Source organism: Sphaerodactylus townsendi, linkage group LG01 (assembly GCF_021028975.2).
Source record: "Sphaerodactylus townsendi isolate TG3544 linkage group LG01, MPM_Stown_v2.3, whole genome shotgun sequence".
NCBI lineage: Eukaryota > Metazoa > Chordata > Lepidosauria > Squamata > Sphaerodactylidae > Sphaerodactylus > Sphaerodactylus townsendi.
In genome coordinates this window covers 24,142,772-24,161,153 of record NC_059425.1, presented here as the reverse complement: position 1 = coordinate 24,161,153, position 18,382 = coordinate 24,142,772, and the positions used below count along the sequence as shown (strand labels likewise).

The 18,382-nt window shown below is 45.7% G+C and overlaps 1 protein-coding gene across 1 annotated transcript; it reads right to left on the bottom strand.

Annotated features, from left to right (window-relative positions):
- Positions 1 to 1,580: 1,580 nt before the first annotated feature.
- LOC125438891 (cystatin-like) lies at positions 1,581 to 17,130 on the bottom strand. The gene is made up of 3 exons (XM_048507560.1): positions 16,861 to 17,130; positions 10,220 to 10,348; positions 1,581 to 2,013 (listed from the first exon to the last, which is right to left on the bottom strand). The coding sequence occupies exons 1-3, from the start codon at positions 17,101 to 17,103 to the stop codon at positions 1,924 to 1,926; spliced, it is 462 nt and encodes a 153-aa protein (XP_048363517.1). The 5' UTR covers positions 17,104 to 17,130; the 3' UTR covers positions 1,581 to 1,923.
- Between the last annotated feature and the right edge of the window lie 1,252 nt (positions 17,131 to 18,382).

Genomic DNA, 18,382 nt, shown 5'->3' with positions numbered 1-18,382 from the left:
CTTGGAGAAGCCTTATCTGTTGAATTCCTGTCATTCAGCTGCTGTAGATGTCAAACTTCTAGGCAGAAATATAGATGGCTACCCATAGCTCTTGATGACTGGGAACATAACGTCTATATATTGTGATATTGGCAAAGTAGAAACTGTGTGTCAAGTTAAGGATTTAAAGAAGATTTCTTGAGCAGAAACCTTCATGCTGGTCCTCATACCTTATAAATGCTAATTACACTGGAGTAAAATAGAAATGGGAGAATGTTGGCTATCTTTATTTTCAAAGTTAGATTCCTTTTTTCCAGTTTCAGATTAAAGGTGAAATCACAGTTTACTTATGGCAGCTCTGTAAGGTTTTCAAGGCAAAGGCTGTTCAGAGATGCTTTTCTGCCAGGGAATGTGGAATTTTGGCATTTACTTCTGTGTAATTCAAGATTTTCTCAAAAGCCTGCTGCTAACACTGAGAGACAAATGAATATTATCTTTCAAAACCCAGCCTAGACAGCCATATCCCAGCTGTAGGACATCCCTCTTTCAACAGAATTTTTTAAGTGCTTTTTTCCCCCCGGTAGACTACCTGTGTTAGTCTATAATAGCCAAAGTCAAAGCTGACTTCAGCAGATTCATTGGAGCGTACATCTGCAACGCTGATGTATTTAACTGAAAGGCTGAAAACAACAAATGCACAGTGTCTTGGGGAAAACTGTTACTAAGAGAGGCAGGTTTAAAGGATTGACCATCAAAAGAGCTATCAGTAGCTCTGAGCATTGTATCCAGTTGGGGTGGGCTGTTCATTCTCTCAAATGTCATCAGATTTAATGCATTGTCAGAGGCTTTCCCAGCCAGAATTAATGGGCTGTTGTGGGTTTTTTGGGCTGTGTGGCTGTGGTCTGGTAATTTTTGCTCCTAACATTTCACCTGCTTCTGTGGCTGGCATCTTCAGAGATATGTCATGGTAAGATGTGTGTTTCTGTGGTGCTAGAATGTGCTACTCAATAGGATTCTGTGAGATGTATGTTTTCTATGGTGTTATAAACGGCTATCTCCACTCCTTACTATCACATCCTTATGCAGTGATCCTTACTTTTTCCCCAGTATCTTCCCGTTACAGATGTGAAGCTGCATCTGAGACATAGTTCTCCCTGCCCAATACCAGGGCAGGGAGCAATTGTTTAGAATACATTGAATCAGGGCACCAGGCAGCAGTTGTTTAGAATACATTGAGAATACATTGAGAAGATCAGATTATTAATCTCTCAGTACTTCATCAGTTTTGACTCTTAGAAATCAGTTTGCAAAATTAGAGAAGGTGTACATGGAGAGCATCACTGAGGGCTTACTGAGCATTTTGCAGCTAGTGCACGAGGAAGAACGCATTTTTAAAAATATACTCAAAATTCGCCTGCATTTAAATCAATAATTGGCAAAAGACTTCTACAACTCAAAGATAAACCAGCACCTGCTAAGATCCTCTCTCTGAACAGAGGCATACCTTGGATCTGAAGTGAGGAGATTAGGGGGAAAGGGCTGTTACAACCTTCTCAAATTATAGTCTGCAAGCAGCATACAAAAAGCACCGGGGTATTTCATTGTAAGCGACAGAACAAAAAGACCCTTGTAAATTTTATTCCTATTTCAAGATTCCAGCAAACATATAAGAGGTAGAGTAGAGGAAAATAAGCAGTTCCAACATTATTGTCTTGACGGCAAGACCAGGATGTGACCATCAATCCTTTTGAGTTTCCAGGTGATCCATTAATAGGTGAGATTCCAGACTCCTGTTCCTTAGCTTTGCATAGAGAGTCCTAGAGGTGGTTAAGGAGAGCAGGCAGCTAGGCCTAATTAAGAAGAATTAGATTGTTTTGAATGCATATGATAGTAGCCGCAGGCAATCTGGATAACACCCTTCCTGCCAGCTCCCAGACACAAGGTTCAGGAATGAGCATCTCCACAGCTCATGTTCGTCAAACGTGTGTCATTCAACCAAGGGCGGCTCCAGACATAGAATTTGCACATTCGTTTCTGGAAATCAGAGAAAGAGAAACAATGTTAGAGGTAGAGAACATTCCCTCACTCTGAGTGAAGTGGGAAGATCGTGATTTAAAACCCTTGATGAAGACGTCCTCTATGAATCCATGTAATCTGCTTTTAGAGCCATCTAAGATGGCGACAGTCACAAGTCCCTCAGCAGCATTCTGTAATTATAGGCCTTGCTAATTCCTTTGCTATGCTTCAAGTGAGTCCTGTTCACTTGTGGGACATTCCTTAATGGCTCTTTAATTAGTTCCTTTTCTTGCGTGGGTGTGTGTGTGTGTGTCCTTTCAGCATTGCTTTATTTTCAGTGAAACTTATTTCTTATTAATTTCCCCCTCATTATAATGATTTTGTAATTGCATAATTTATGAGGAGAAAGGCAGTATTTAAAGTCCCCCAGATGTACAGAAGTCAGAGTAAAGATGAACTTAGAAAGGCTGTTGCCAGCCAGTGAAGAAACGGAAGCTGCTTTTGAACAACAGAGGAAAATTTAAAGCGTCAGTAGCCCTGTCAAATCTCAGCACTCATTTATATTTATTTATATCCTATATCTTAATCGCAGGAACTCAAAGCAGAGTACATCAAGCAATAATGCTTTGTCAAGCCTGTACACAAAAGGCAGGCATTTTGCATGAATTCCAGTGTCACAACTCTGGTCTGGGAAAAAATGCCACAGAAAACTGGAATCATTAGAAAGTCTCCCTCCTATATTTATGGGAGGAAGGGGAACCCTGCCACTACCACAGAAACACCAGGTGCAATCAGGGCCTACTCGCAGTGGTGGCATTCAGCAGGTTTGCACCACTTCAGCAGAACCTCTGGTTAAAATGGAGCTTGTAAATAACCAGTTGTTAAATTATTTGAATCCCACCACTAGAACCGGTTGTTAAATGATTTGAATCCCAGCACTGGCTACTCGGCCCCTCTCCTGTGCAAGTGTGAACACATGAAGCAACCTGATACTGACTCAAACCCTTCATCTGACAGGATAGAAATCGAAAAATAAAATAAAAATAAATCTGTTAGGGTCTGTACTGTCTACTCTCCCTAGCAGTGGCATTCCAGGGTCTCAAGGAGAGATCTTTCATATTACTTGATTCTTTTATCCAGAGATACTGGGAACTGAATTTGGAACTTTCTGAATACAAAACAAATGTGTTACTCCTGAACCACAGTCTCTCTCCTGCAAGTTAAAGTTTCATGTGCTGTTAGCTTTTTTTAAAAAAAATAATTTGGTAGCCACTTTGAAAATGTATCTGACTGAAAAGCCCCTTAAAAACATAATTATCACTGCATTTATTTTATTTATCTAGGTACTCCATGAAAACCTCAGGGAATCAACAACCAGTGTGAAAAACAAAACTAATGAGTGTCAATGTATTGTCGAAGGCTTTCATGGCCGGATTCAACTGGTTGTAGTGGGTTTTCCAGGCTGTGTGGCCATGGTCTGGTGGATTTTTTTCCTAAGGTTTCGCCTGCATCTGTGTAACAGACTTCCCTCTGTGATATGCCTCTGAAGATGCCAGCCACAGATGCAGGCCTTAGGAAAATCCTTTTGGAAATAAGATTCATTTTCAGGACTAATGCCGCATATATCTGAAAAAACCTACTTCATAAATCCAGTAATGAGTGTCACTTCCCACTTAAGAATCCTGCTATTTTTCTCTCGCTGTGTCATTACACACTGTATATAGAACAGTGCAACCTCAGCTTTTCATATTACAACATAAAGCTGACGCAATGTTAACGTGACCTCCGTATGACATGCTTTGTAAATTACTCTGTTCAGGTCACTGATAGTTGGATTCAAAGCATTGACTTTTGCCAGAGACTCCCCCCTACCCCCGTACATAAATGAAGCTGTATACTTTATGATGTAGGGATCAGAAGACAACTTATTTTATGACTCATAAAGCAAACCATTGCGTACTTTCAAAAGAGATGTGGTTCTGCGATACGCTTTGGCTCTCATTCTCCAGAAATGAAGCCCTCTGAGTAAACCTGGCCAAACTTTATTTACTTAATCTCTGGCTCCATCTCTCTGTTGATCTTCTGTAAACACGGAATCTGAGCTGTTCCTTTGACTGTGGAGTAAATGAGGCTTTTTATGACTGGCTGCAAAGGGCCAAGATTTGAATGGTCCCTGTACTTTTGATTACACTTGAGTTTTATATAATATCACACCTTGTACTTATTGCATTTTTTTGGACACTACTGTTGACAACTTTTTATGCTTAGCCTAGAGAAGAGGAAGGGAAGTTAATAGGATCCATCATAGGGCCTGGCCAAGACTCTGAAGGGCAGCTACCAATGAGAATAGAGAATACAGATCTTGAGAAACCAGGTAGCTTCATGAGTTCATACCTGAAGGGTTGTTCTACAGAAGGGGACCAAAAGACTCTCCAGAGAGCAAGACTGGATCTAATAGGTTTGAGTGGGAGGGCAGATTTTTTGGCTAAACATGAGGAGAACCTTCCTAGCAGCTTCCACGGTTTGATAATGGACCCAATTTCCTATGGGTGGAGTGAACTCTCCCAACAAGGTCTGCCAGGGATGCTTCCAATTCCATTTTCCTGCCTTGAGGTATGAGACTAAATGTTGGGGATACCTGGACTAGATTCTCTATGTGGCCCCTCCCAGTTCCAGGGACATTTTCCATTGACTGAGGATTAACTACATGCATCAGTGTGAACTCTAAACCACAAAGGGCTACAAGACTCCTGTTTGTTTTTTTGCTGCCATTTGCTTCCATAATACTATCATTCTGCAAAAAATGCAAAACTGAAATGTTCAGAACTGTGTTCTTAAACTGTAAACATAGAACAATCCAGAAGGCTGCCTTCACATGGGAATAGGTCTCTAAGGCCATCTGCACTGATGATTGTTGGTGTCATCCATTATAGTGTCAGCTCACTTTTACTGCTCTGTCTTAACACTTTTGCAATCCTGTTTTTCTGCACTGTTCATATGATGTACAGCCTTATGCTGTTTACACTGTTACTTGCACTGACATTAATTTTGTACTCCTGGTGCATTTGCACTGTTGATTGTATGTTGTATAATCACATCCCCACTCCCCCCCACCCCACCAGCTTTGAGAAAGGGAAGCTATAAATAATCTACCCATCAAGAGATAGGTCATAATGATCCCGAAAAAATTCTAGGAACCTTGAAACATTTCCAAGACAAACAAAAGCTTTTTGGCAGCACCATGACATCCAGCATCCTGGCTCTGTCATGATTTGTGCCGAATTTTTAAAAATCTTGAAGAGGAAGAAGAAACCATAGAGTTTCTCTTCTACCACAGAGTGTAAATTGAAGACTCTGTATTTCCAAAATGAGAACACTGGTTCAGGCCTCTTTGGAGATCCAGCTCTCTTCCCCTATAAACATTTCTCCCTTAACACCGAATAAGTAGGCTGGGGTTACTCTACGTTGAAACAAAGGTACTCTGCATAAGCTCAGATGTTCTCACATCATTTCTTCTCATGTTTTAAGGATGACCTCTATGTTCTGAGGCCAACAAGGATTGTTACTCAGTCCCCTTAAGTAGAAAGCCTTTGGTTTTAAGGATTTCTGCCAACCCTTAGGTAATATGACTATCAGTGGAAAGACACAGTCTTTAAGATGTTACTGAAACAAACTAAAACAATTCTCATCTTCATTTTCTTCTTGTAGGGAAAAGAAAGCATCTCTTAGTAGCCTTCTATTCTTAAGAACATAAGAACAAGCCAGCTGGATCAGACCAGAGTCCATCTAGTCCAGCTCTCTGCTAATCGCAGTGGCCCACCAGGTGCCTTTGGGAGCTCACATGCAGGATGTGAAAGCAATGGCCTTCTGTGGCTGCTGCTCCCGAGCACCTGGACTGTTAAGGCATTTGCAATCTCAGATCAAAGAGGATCAAGATTGGTAGCCATAAATCGACTTCTCCTCCATAAATCTGTCCAAGCCACTTTTAAAGCTATCCAGGTTAGTGGCCATCACCACCTCCTGTGGCAACACCAATCACACGTTCTTAGTGCATTTTTTATGATACAATTTTAAAATGTGGATTACTTTGAATAATTGGTTTCATGAAAAGTGGCCTAAGATTTTAAATAAATATTAACATTTTTTAAAAATCAAAACTACATCTTAGTGAAGGGCTGGTGATGGAAGCCAAGAATCCATTATGATTTTGTTACCACGAACATACAGATCTGGCTTACTTCTAAATTGAAAGGGCAGCCGGAAAGGAAAGATGGAAAAGACTTCTGGTCACAGAATCACAAAGTGATGTAGCCTATTTTAATGATTCAGAGGAATGCCCCATGACAGTGTTGCAACTATTAGGGCGCTGGTTTCAACAACAGAAAATCCACTGTGATGATTAATCATTAGTAGCAGGAAGGACCTGTTGAGTGTATATCACATGCCAAGATAACGATGTTTACTTTGTGCTACTTTGACAGCTATCCAGCTGCTCCCATAAGTGAACACTTCTTGCTTCATGCAGGAAACAAAAAAACCTTCAGAGGCAGATGGTTTTGAATATGGGCAAAGCCAGGTTTCCAGCCATCGGCCATAAATGTATTTGGGTGGCACTGGAAATCTGCCCTCTTTCATTCTAGATGACAGAAGGCAGTCTCCATCTATCCCCAAAGAAGAAGAAGAAGAGTTTGTATGTATATCCCCCCTTTCTCTCCTGCAGGAGACTCAAAGGGGCTTACAATCTCCTTGCCCTTCCCCCCTCACAACAAACACCCTGTGAGGTGGGTGGGGCTGAGAGCTCCGAGAAGCTGTGACTAGCCCAAGGTCACCCAGCTGGCGTGTGTGGGAGTGTACAGGCTAATCTGAATTCTCAAGATAAGCCTCCACAGCTCAAGCGGCAGAGCTGGGAATCAAACCCGGTTCGTCCAGATCAGAGTGCACCTGCTCTTAGCCACTACGCCACTGCTGCTCCTTCTGTTGTTGAAATAAGCCAGCATGTTATAATGGTTAAGAGTGTCAGACGAGTAGTATTTGGGAGGTTTCAGATCTTCATTTGTGCCCCAGAAGCTCGCTGGATGATCGTGGACCAGCCACACGCTCACTCAACCAAACCTGCCTCACAGGATATAAGCCGTTTGGGGGTCTACACTGGGGAGAAAGACAGGGTACAAATGGAAGCAAATAGATAAACTCCTTCTGATTTGTGTGCCAACACTAGATGATCATTATAAAGAAACCCTTTGCTGAGTCTTAACATCGAACAAGCTGGAATTGCCAGTGAAGATACAAAATTAGTTAGAAAGCCATACATCCAGATCACAGAGTGCAGGCCAGGTTTTTTGTTTTTGTTTTAACCTTGCTCTGCAAAGTTAACCAAGCTTCACATTTGTCTTAGTGTCACAAGTCCCACCCAAGCATGCACGTAGGTAAGGGGGGGTTCTCGGGTTTGAACCTCCCCCATTCATGTCTGAAGCTCCGCCCACCCGTTTGTGGGTTTTTAAAGCATTTTAGTGCTTTTTCGGTTTTTGGCCTGCAGGAGGCGCATTGTTTAGACTAGCAGCACCAAACTTTCAGAGATTGTTTGGGGGACTCTTCTGATGATACTACCCGGGTTTGGTGAGGTTTGGTTCAGGGGGTCCAAAGTTATGGACTCCCAAAGGGGGTGCCCCCATCCTCCATTGTTTCCAATGGGAGCTAATAGAAGATGGGGGCTACACCTTAACTTCACCAAACCTGAGATCTGTATCAGGAGAGTCTCTTACTGATACCACCCAGGTTATGTGAAGTTTGGTCCAGGGGGTCCAAAGCTATGGACTCCCAAAGGGAGTCCCCCATCCTCCATTGTTTTCAATGGGAGCTAATAGAAGACGGGGGCTACACCTTTGAGGGTCCATAACTTTGGACCCCCTGAACCAACCTTCACCAAACCTGGGTAGCATCATTAGGAGATACTCCTAAAGATACCCTGAAAGTTTGATGCTTCTAGCTTAACAATTGCACCCCTGACAGCAGGCACCCCCCAAATTTCCCCAGATTCTCGTTTTAAATCCACCCTCTTCGGCATGGATTTAAAGGGAGAATCTGAGGTCCTCAGTTTAGAACAGGGGTCGGGAACCTTTAAGACCCAAAGAGCCATTTGGACCCATTTTCCACAGAAAAGAAAACACTTGGAGCCGCAAGGGAGTGGGTGGGGACAAGCGACTGGGCTCCGAGGACGCATCAGTGGCGAGGCCCCTTGCGAGGGGAGAGGCATGGCTTGGGCTGTCAGGATGCTGAGCAGTGCTGCCACAGATGGGGGAACTGTAGTGCAGCTTGCTGCGCGTCGGGGCTTTGGAGCGCGTCCAAGAGCCCCGCGGAGTCCAACAAGGGCAGACGCCGCGGAGCTTGGCCGAAAGGCCCCCCCGGATAGCTCCACACTTCTTCTCGAGGCACCAGCAGGGCTGCAAGCATTGCCTCGGGCTGTCTCTCAGATGCGGCACCTCCTTTCTCTCGCCTCAACCCACATCTGCTTGGAGCCCTGCAAGTGATCCCGAGGCGCACTCGTCCGTCCTTGCTGGGAGGTCGGCGGGAAGGGCTGAGCAGGGATAGAGGCTGCCTGCGCCTCCTGCTGCGGCCAGTGGGGCTTCCGCGGGGGGAGGAGGGGGGACCTGCGGAGGAAACGGCGGGTGCTGGCCGGCCTCTTTCCCTTCCCTCCGGGCGCACGCGCACAGGTGCTGGAGGTTGCCTGCTCGGCTGGCTTCTCCTCCCTGCTCTGGCCCCCTCCCCTCTTCGATCTGGAGTACCGCCAGGTAGCTGAGGGGTGGGCTGGTGGTGGAGGAGAGGGAGGTGCCCCAGAAGCGGCGGCGGCGGCGGCGGCAGCAGCAGCAGCACTTTGCCATGTGAAGGACCAGGCTGGGCCGAGGCGTCTCCGCCTGCCAGCCTGCCCACCCCTACCTTTGCTGCCTCGCCTCCCCTCGGCCAGAGCTCCGGAGCGCGGAGCAGACCCGCCAGGAACCTCTCTTTTTCTGCCCGCCCCCTCGGCGGCATGCTGAGGGAGCGGTGTCTTCCCCCTCCCTTCCTTCTGCACAACCGGGCACTGCTCTCCACACCGCCCCAGGAGCCAGTTGTGGGGCTCGGCGTTGGCCACGCTGGGGACGCGTGGCCGCCTCTCTCCCTGGCCTCCTCGCGTTGAGTGGCTAGCCGCTAGCAGCTAGGGTCCCAAGGAGCCATGGAACAAGAACAAAAGAGCCGCATGCAGCTCGAGAGCCGCACTTTCCTGACCCCTGGTTTAGAAGAAGAAGAAGAGTTTGGATTTATATCCTCCCTTTCTCTCCTCAAAGGGGCTTACAATCTCCTTTCCCTTGCTCCCTCACAACAAACACCCTGTGAGGTGGGTGGGGCTGAGAGAGCTCCAAAAAGCTGTGACTAGCCCAAGGTCACCCAGCTGGCATGTGTGGGAGTGCGCAGGCTAATCTGAATTCCCCAGATAAGTCTTCACAGTTCAAGTGGCAGAGCAGGGAAACCCGGAGAAATCCTCCAGATTAGAATGCACCTGCTCTTAACCACTACGCCACATTGAAAGTGATGCTGTTTCAGGGTGGGGGATAATCCATCCCAAAGCAGCATCACTTTCAATGTTCTTTTACTAGGGGCCCAGATTCTCCCTTTCAGGTGGATTTAAAAGGAGAATTTGGGCTCTCTAGTTTAAATGCCATTGAAAGTGATGCTGTTTGGGGGTGGATTCCAGCATCACAGCAACTGCCTGGGGGGGTGCAAAACTCAGATTTTGCACCAGGCTCCATTTTCCCTCTATGCCTCTGCCGAGAGGGCAGGGAGAGGGGAGGGCAGGGCAGGGGAGTCTGCTATTTCTGACCTTGGAGAGCTGCTTTTATAAGCGCTAGGCCAGGGGCGTGGCTTGGGGAGGCGTGGCCATGCCCTAGGGGCAGGTGGGGTGTGGCCCCACCCCCGAACCCCCCCATAAAAAACCTATACCTACGTCCCTGCACCCACGACACCTTGAAAACTGCAGGGCCCAGGGAATCGCTAACAGAACATTCAGCATCTGCAGAAGATGAACTTGCCAAGATCCTAATGCATGGAGGAAAAGGCAGGGGAGAGCCATAGTGGTTAAAGGCCTTAGCAAGGTGTAAGATGTGTGTTGACTTGCCCTTTCAAACCATCACAGAGCTGACACAGGCCCCTGGGCAAGAAACATCCCCTTCCAATTTCTGCCTTCAGATCTCACCTGCTGTTGTGCGTTTGCAGGCACTGCACAACGTTCCAGGTCCGCATGCGTCAATCCTGCCCTGATTCTTTTGTCACACACTGTGTTCACCAGCAAAACCTTCAGAAAGTAGTTTACTCCTTCCACCATCTGGGAAAACAGCATTATTTCTCAATAAGCTTACTTTTATAGAACTTAGCATTTTACAGAGCAGCATAGGCATAAAATGCATACATTGTTGCCCTGAGATCCTTTCAATCTACATTGAGGGAGAAATAACAGGGTGGGCAATTAACCAGAGAAACATACAAAGATGAGGAGGCACACACAAGGACTTGCAGGAGACACCTACTTCTTATCGGCCTTCAGCTATATTTTTATTGACTTCATTTACACCCTACTTCTTCTACAGTGGGGACCAAAGCAGTTTCCATCATTCTCCTTTACTCCTTTTATCTGCACAACAACCCTGTGAGGTAGGTTAGGCTGAAAGTATGGAACAAGTTCAAAATCACAGGAAGATAGAGAATTGTACCTGGGTATCATAGACCCTACTCTGAAGCTCTAAGGCCCCTTCCGCACATGCAGAATAATGCACTTTCAATGCATTTTGAAGCTGTGCGGAATAGCAAAATCCACTTGCAAACAATGATGAAAGTGGATTGAAAATGCTTTATTCTGCATGTGCAGAAGGGGATAAGCTGCTGCATTTCACTAGTTTTTATAGAATGGCTACTCTTGAACAGTAGCAAGCAGCCAGATTTAGATGAGTCACACAGGTAGCACTTCTTCATTGGTGGGGGGAATTAAAACCCTCATTAATTTACATATTTTAGTTTTCTGATTTCCCTCAAACTTGGGGAATACACAACTGTTTTGGGTAAGTGTGCCCCTGCAAACTTGGGGAAGAAACATCTATTTGGGGTATGGGTGCCCCTATCTGCATATTTATTTATTTATTTTATTTATTTATTATGAGATTTATAAGCCGCCTCCCCCCCCCCGCGGGCTCCAAGGGTCGAGAACGACTAAATGGATAACACCTTCATCTGCAAATTTAAGTATCCACAGGTAGGGGGCACAGTTGAGAATTAGATATGCAGATTGCCAATGAATGCATACAGAGACTTGGTTTTTGCCAGGAAACATGTATGCGGAGTTTTACAGCTTACTGCCACCTCAATAAACCACATGTAAAAATATTTCCACTCACACAACCAAGCTACCACAGTTGTTCCTTCCTAGGATTCATTCTTAACTAGTAGTGAATTATCACTGGAAGAGCAAAAAGGATTTTAACAGATACATTGTCAAAGGCTTTCACGGTTGGAATCTCTGGGGTGCTGTGGGGTTTCTGGGCTGTATGGCCGTGTTCCAGTAGCATTTTCTCCTGATGTTTCGCCTGCATCTGTGGCTGGCATCTTTAGAGGATCATTCAGAGGATCAGAAACATCAGGAGAAAATGCTACTGGAACATGGCCAAACAGCCCAGAAACCCCACAACACCTCAGATTTTAACAGATGTTTCTGTGGAATTTGTTCTCCTTGGTCATAGGCTATTGGCTAGAGTGCCTTTCCCAGTAAGAATTCTATTCTGCCTTACTCAGAACAAGGGTGTTTGAGGCTAAGCATGCTGCTTTGTAGTTGGTTGCTCAAATTTCCATTTCGTGATAGCATCTTTGGTAGGAATTATTATTATGTATTAAACTTGATACCCCATTCTCCCCTGCCGCAGCAGGCTCAGAGAGGCTAACATCATATATAGCCCCCATTCAGCTTCACAACAAACCTTTTTTCTCAGCCACCTGCCAAAATTACAGACATCTCCAAATAGAAATATGGACAATGCAGAAATGGTTAGAATATATCTGGGAACAAGTACAGTTAGAAATCTTGGAAATAATGTCTCAAAACCAACTATGGCAAGATAGACAAATTGAAATGATGAAGATATGGACTGAATTTGCAGATTGAATGAGAGAAGTCGGAGTCAAAGAAGAAAGATGGGAGAAGAGGCTACAAAGGATGAACCTGCTGCTGCTTACTTAAGAAATGAAGAAAGAAATTCCTGGGGAGGGAGGGGAAAAAGGGGGAAATGTATAATTTGGATGAAATATAAAGTTTGTAATATGTTTGTAAGGAACTGTCCAAATATACCAATAATTTTTTTTAAAAAAGACATCTCCAAATAGGAAGAACTGGCATAAATATGGATGATTAGAGGTTTTGTTTTTTTGCTATTCTAAATAAAGTGAATGATTTACATACGCTTTGGGAGCATGTGACTTGTCAATTCCCCCAGTTTTTTGTTTGTTTGTTTTACTTGTCTAACATGCAGCCTCTCTGGACAATGGTCTGAGAAGCAGGGGGCCAAATTAGAGAGCCAGTGTGGTGTGATGGCTGAAGTGTCAGTCTAGGACAGGGGTCCCCAAACTTTTTAAACAGGGGGCCAGTTCACTGTCCCTCAGACTGTTGGAGGGCCGGACTAAAAAAAACTGTGAACAAATTCCCATGCACAAATGATTGTAAAATGTTTGATTTCACCTTTCAGCCTTTCTGTCATGGTCTATTTTTAGAACAGTGACCAAAGTATGTCCAATTACAGAATTGGGCTCCAACTAGTGTTGGGGAGGCTGTGGAATACCTCCCCCTGTAAAAAAAAAAATCAGAACTTTCCCAATGAAGCATTCCATCTAACCCAGGATCAGGTATCATGCGGTTCTTTCCTCTAGCAGCCAGCTGATTAAGCCAGCCTGGCTGATGCCAATGGGAGTGGTGGAACAGAAAGCCTGAGAGAGCAACACATGGAGTAGCTGAGGAGGGAAGGGCGAACATGTGTTTGCCACATGTGGGTTCAACTCTGGGTCAAGAAAATGCATGGAGATTTGGGGAATTCGCCATCATGTAGTACAATCAACAACCCCGTTGGAGCGGTTCTCCTCCTCGAGCCCCACTGCACATGAATCTGGAGCCATCGCGCCATGCCATGGCGGGCGGATAAATGCCTTCAGGGGGGGGGCCACATTTGGCCCCCGGGCCGTAGTTTGGGGACCCCTGGTCTAGGATCTGGAGGACCAAATCCCTGCTCTGAGATAAAGTTTGTTGGGTGACACTGAGCCATTCTCTCGCATTCTCACCTACTTGTTGTGAGGATAAAATGAGGAAGGGAGAATCATGTACACTGCCCTGCCTGCTTGAAGAAAGGGCAGAATAAGAATACATGAGATAAATACCAAACTGCATTTGGGGTAATCAGAACGAATCTCAAGTCAAAGTTTGTGGATTTGTTCCTGAACCCTGCCTCACGCTTCCTATAAAAACTGAAGGAAAACTTGGCTGAGTAAGTCCAAATGTCTGGGTTAATATTCTGGCTCCAGAAATGGTCAAAGAAGCCCGGCAGCAGGGCAGTACAGGGCTGGCCTTCCCCTGTTGGTGCATTTGGAATTCAGGGATATACTGCTCCTGAATTTGGAAGTTTATTTCATTATTGGTTCCTCAGTAAGGGACATAAGTGACTGAATTAACCTAAATAATTGATCTCGGTATGAGCTAGCAGGCACAATGGAGGCTGTAAAAAAAGTACAGCCTGAGGCCTTCAGAGCCATCTCATAGGAACTCATAAACGTACTATAGGATGTTCTTGCAGCCTTGCCCCAAGTTTGACGCCAACTTCGCTCGAGTCATCCCAGCTTCCATTTCAGCATCGTCAGCTCCCCAGTATATTGCGGAATTGGGTTTCAATGGGTGCAGAGAGAACATGGGGGAGCGATCTCATCAGTGGCTTCAATAAGGCGAGCATGCCAGTCTTCTATCAGACCATCTAACGAGGCGCTCATGTAATCTCAGGTGGTTTGCCATTGCTTGCCTTCGCGTGGACTGAAAGAGTTCTGAGAGAACTGTGACTGGCCCCAGGTCACCCAGCAGGCTTCATGTGGAGGAGTGGGGAATCAAACCTAGATCTCCAGAGTAGTTTCCACCGCTCTTAACAGTGTTGTTAAAGGCACAAGAACAGGGACGAATAAAGCTTAGCCTAAGCAAAGCACTTTGGACTCTCTCAAAATACTGCATAAATTGTTCCCGAAATTCAGCGCTGGTTTCCAAGAATGTGTCAGCAGCCAAGATGGGGCCGGTACTCAGAGACTTTCCCAGAAGCAGTTTAGAACCTCTGTTCCTTCAGAAGCATCCCTTAAACCGATCATTTCATCTAAATCCTATGCTACAAGTAAGGCAACAAGTAAGGGGCGGGGCCTCCTCCTTCCTGGAAAGAGCCACGCCTCCATGCTACTAAATCAAACCTACCCACACCTTATCCCAACTTCAACATTCAGCAAATTGGAACCTTTCCCCTGCCTTGTAGGAATCCCATTTTATCAGTACCCGTCAGGAGTATCTCTAAGGCCAGGCAAATGCTGTGATCCCTCAATTATTCACACCCTGGAGAATTCTCTCTCAGAGGCACCTGCGTCTCTGGTCAGCTCACTGGCTCTGAAAAGTTTGCTACTGCACTATTGTGACATAGTCTGAAGTCAACAAGTTGCTCGTTCAAATGTCACCCCTCACTAGGTAGCTTCAGGCAAGCAACTCAGGTGTTATGTAGATAACAATACTAGCCTACCTTTAAAAAGCCTTTTAAATAATTTAAGACAAGCGTCATGAACACTTTGAAAGAGCTAGATAGTAACAAAACTTATTAAATGGGCCTCTCCTAGGAATGCACCGAAAAAGATTTGCAGGATGCAACACCTTGATTTTTTAAAAATCACACCTAGCTGAGATCTCTCAGCCTTCCTTAGAACTTTTCAGCCCCCTGCCCAACAGACATACATCACATCCCAGTTGTACTTAAAACTCCCCATATGCAAGCCGCCTGCTCTCACCACCTAAACCAAGTCTTCCAAGCTCCTCCCAAATCTCCCCCCACACACACCACACGCACCCTTCTTCCCAACCTGCCACCCAGCATTTCATCTGCCCTAGAGCTCAGTGTGCATTTCCATGCCTTCAGATTGCATGAAATTAGACAGGAGCACTTGTGTAATGCCCATTGGGCAAGGTGAGCAGCTGCCCAGGGCATCACCTTGTGGGGGGCATCAAAATGCTGGGTTCGTTTTTGGGTATTTTAGTGGTTTTCCATTTTTGGCCTGCAGGGGGTGTAGTTTTTAGGCTAGCAGCACCAAAATTTCAGCGTATCACTGGGTTTAGGCTGTCCTTATACTACCCCAAGTTTGGTGAGGGTTTTGGTTCAGGAGTCCAAAGTTATGGACTCCCAAAGAGTGCCCCTATCCCCCATTGTTCTTCATTAATGGGAACTAATAGGAGATGGGGCTACAGTTTTGAGGGTCCATAACTTTGGCCCCCCTAGGCTCAAACTGCACCTCTAAACCTGGGGGTATCGTTAGGGCACTCTCCTGATGAGACCCTGAAAGTTTGAGAGACTTCTGATGCCTTCAGAAATGTGCCCCCCACAGCCTGCAACCCCCCATTGACAGCAATGCAGAAAACTCAATCGAAGAACAAAAGATTCTTGGGCAAATTTCTAGGATGTTCCTGTAGGGGGATGCATTTTTTGGATGTATCGGCACCAAAATTTCAGGGTATCATCTGGAGATGATGGCACCCCCTAGGATTTGGTTCGACTTGGTTCAGGGGTCCAAGAGTTATGGACCCTCGAGAATTTGAAAAGCCCCCATCTCCTTAGCAAAGAGAATGGGGATGGGGAACCCCCTTTGAGGCGTACACATAACTTTGGACCCCCCCTGAACCAAACTGCACAAAAAATTTGGAGCGTACCATAAGCGACAGTTTCCAGATGATACCCAGTAATTCTTTTAGGTGCCGGATACATCCAAAATGCGCCTCTTGCAGGGGACATCCCAGAAATTTGCCCAATACATCTTTGTTCTGCATTGGGTTTTCTGTATTTGCTGTCCATGGGGGTTGCAGGCTGGGGTGGGGCCTTTCTGAAGGCACAGTCTCTTCAAACTTTCAGGGTCTCATCGCTGAGACTGCCCTGATGATATACCCCCCAGGTTTAGTGCAGTTTGGTTCAGGGGCCAAAGTTATGGACCCTCGTGGTAAAACTGTGTAGCCCCCATCTCCCTGGCCATTAGTCTCCCATTTGAAACAATGGGGGATGGGGCACCCCCTTTGGGAGTCCATAACTTTGGACTCCCTGAACCAAATCTCACCAAACTTGGGGAGTAGCATAAGGACAGTCTCCTGATGATATGCTGAAATTATGGTGCTGATATGTCTAAAAATGCACCCCCTGCAGGCACCAATGTCCTGGTGCAAAAAAAATTTGGTCGTGGTGGAGTGGCTGCCCATGGGGCGGGGGGGGGGGGGGCATCCAACTCAGGTTTTGCCCAGGGCTACAGTTTGCCCAGGGCTGCCTCGTTACGCCCCTGGACAGGAGTTCCTCTGAGCAAGCACAGGGTGCCTTTCCTTCCCCACTGAGCAAATGCAAAGTAAACCTTTTTCCATCAGAAGAGATTCTCCAATTTATATGGCTTTGCTTCTAGACAGGACGTAAACAGTCCCAGCACCTATTTGTTTTTCTAAGTATTAAGCAGCACCCTCATCTCTTTCCAGTGAAGGCAAGCGAAGATCTGAAGGCAGCAATTAGAAAGGGGGACTTTGAAAGATTTGCGGGGGGGATCTACCTGACTCCGCGCCTTCTGGACATCCAGCGCCCGGCAGTAGAAGACACTGTTGCTGCGTCTGTTGTAGGCTTCGACGGCGAACGCCACCGCAACTTGCACGTCGGTATCGGAGACCGAGCGATCGCGCCACCCTCCGACCAGCATCCCCCGGTCGGCCGTCAGCACGGGCAGCAACGCCAGCGTGCAAAGCAAAAGGATGGGCAGCGCGCTCCTGCAGGACCGCTCCAGCGCCACAGACGCCATGGCTGGGAATGAAGCGCTGTAGCAGAAAGAGAGGCGGCATAAGGAGCGGGGCCCCGCCCACTCCAGGAAACAGCAGCCACGCCCACAGGCTGGAACGACCAGGAAAAGGTGAATAGGCAACAAGTAAGGGGCAGGGCCTCCTCCTTCCTGGAAAGAGCCACGCCTTCTTAAGAATGCAAACGCTGTACTATTTGGATGGCCCAGTCTGGGCTAACCTCCTCAGATCTTGTAAAGCTAAGCAGAGAGAGACGTAGGTATGCATTTTTATGGAGGGGTGGGGGGTCTGTTGATTGGTTTTAGAAGCCCCATGATGCATAGTGATAAACTGCAGCACTGCAGTCAAAGCTCTGCTTGTGACCTGAGTTTGATCCCAGATAGCCGACTCAAGGTTGACTCAGCCTTCCATCCTTCAAAGGTCAGTGAAATAAGCACCCAGCTTTCTAGGGGTAAGGTGTAAACGACTGAGGAAGGCAATGGCAAACCACCCTGTAAACACAGTCTGCCTAGTAAATATTATGATGTCACCGTTTGGGTCAGTAACGACCCAGTGCTTGCACAGCAGATTAACGTTACCTTTTTAATTGGTTCTAATACCAGATATTACCCAGATTTTAGTGTTGTTTCTGGAGGACCATCCCCAAGGCCTCACCGGACACCTAAAAAAGCAGGAATAGCAATCACAAAAAAGCTACACGATTTTTGGTCAAGCACAAGTTTACAGGACACAAAGTGGGATCTATATAAAAACAGTATTTGAAGGGGAAAAAAACAGTTTTACCAGAAACCTTTGGAAATTCCATTCTAGCTTTTCCCACCAGTGGCCGCTGCTTCAAAAATGTAAAATAAAGAAGGAAATGAAAAGAAGGGAGAAACTGGGTGTTTTGTTTCAAAGTTTATTTTTTTCCAGTTTTTTTCATTAAAGCTGTTTTATTTCAATTATAGATATTATTTCTTTTTTTAAAAAAAAAAACCCACAGAGACCTTCATTTATTTAAACAGAATGTTTAAAAAGTTCAGTAAAAAGTGGTTTCATTCTGATTGGAAATACACTTGGAATTTTGGCATTTCTCATTTCTGGTGAATTCAACATTTCTTAGCAGCAACTGCAGGCTATCAACATCACATGAATAAAGACAGATCAATGCAATATTTTAGAACACATTCAGGACACAGTATAAAGGCACTCAGTGGAGAATCTTGCCCGAACATTAGGACCCCAACCTTCATTGGCAACATTTGAAGATTGTCATCTTTTCCTTCCCAGCAGGGCTACTGTGCT

Bases quoted from the DNA above. Each gene is read 5' to 3' on its own strand.
- LOC125438891 (XM_048507560.1), bottom strand. From the start codon at position 17,103: ATGGCGTCTGTGGCGCTGGAGCGGTCCTGCAGGAGCGCGCTGCCCATC. The intron at 10,349-16,860 runs GTAGATCCCCCC...CTGTTTTCCCAG, and splicing joins TCCAGAAGGCGCGGAGTCAG to ATGGTGGAAGGAGTAAACTA. The intron at 2,014-10,219 runs GTGAGATCTGAA...TCTGATTTCCAG, and splicing joins CTGCAAACGCACAACAGCAG to AAACGAATGTGCAAATTCTA.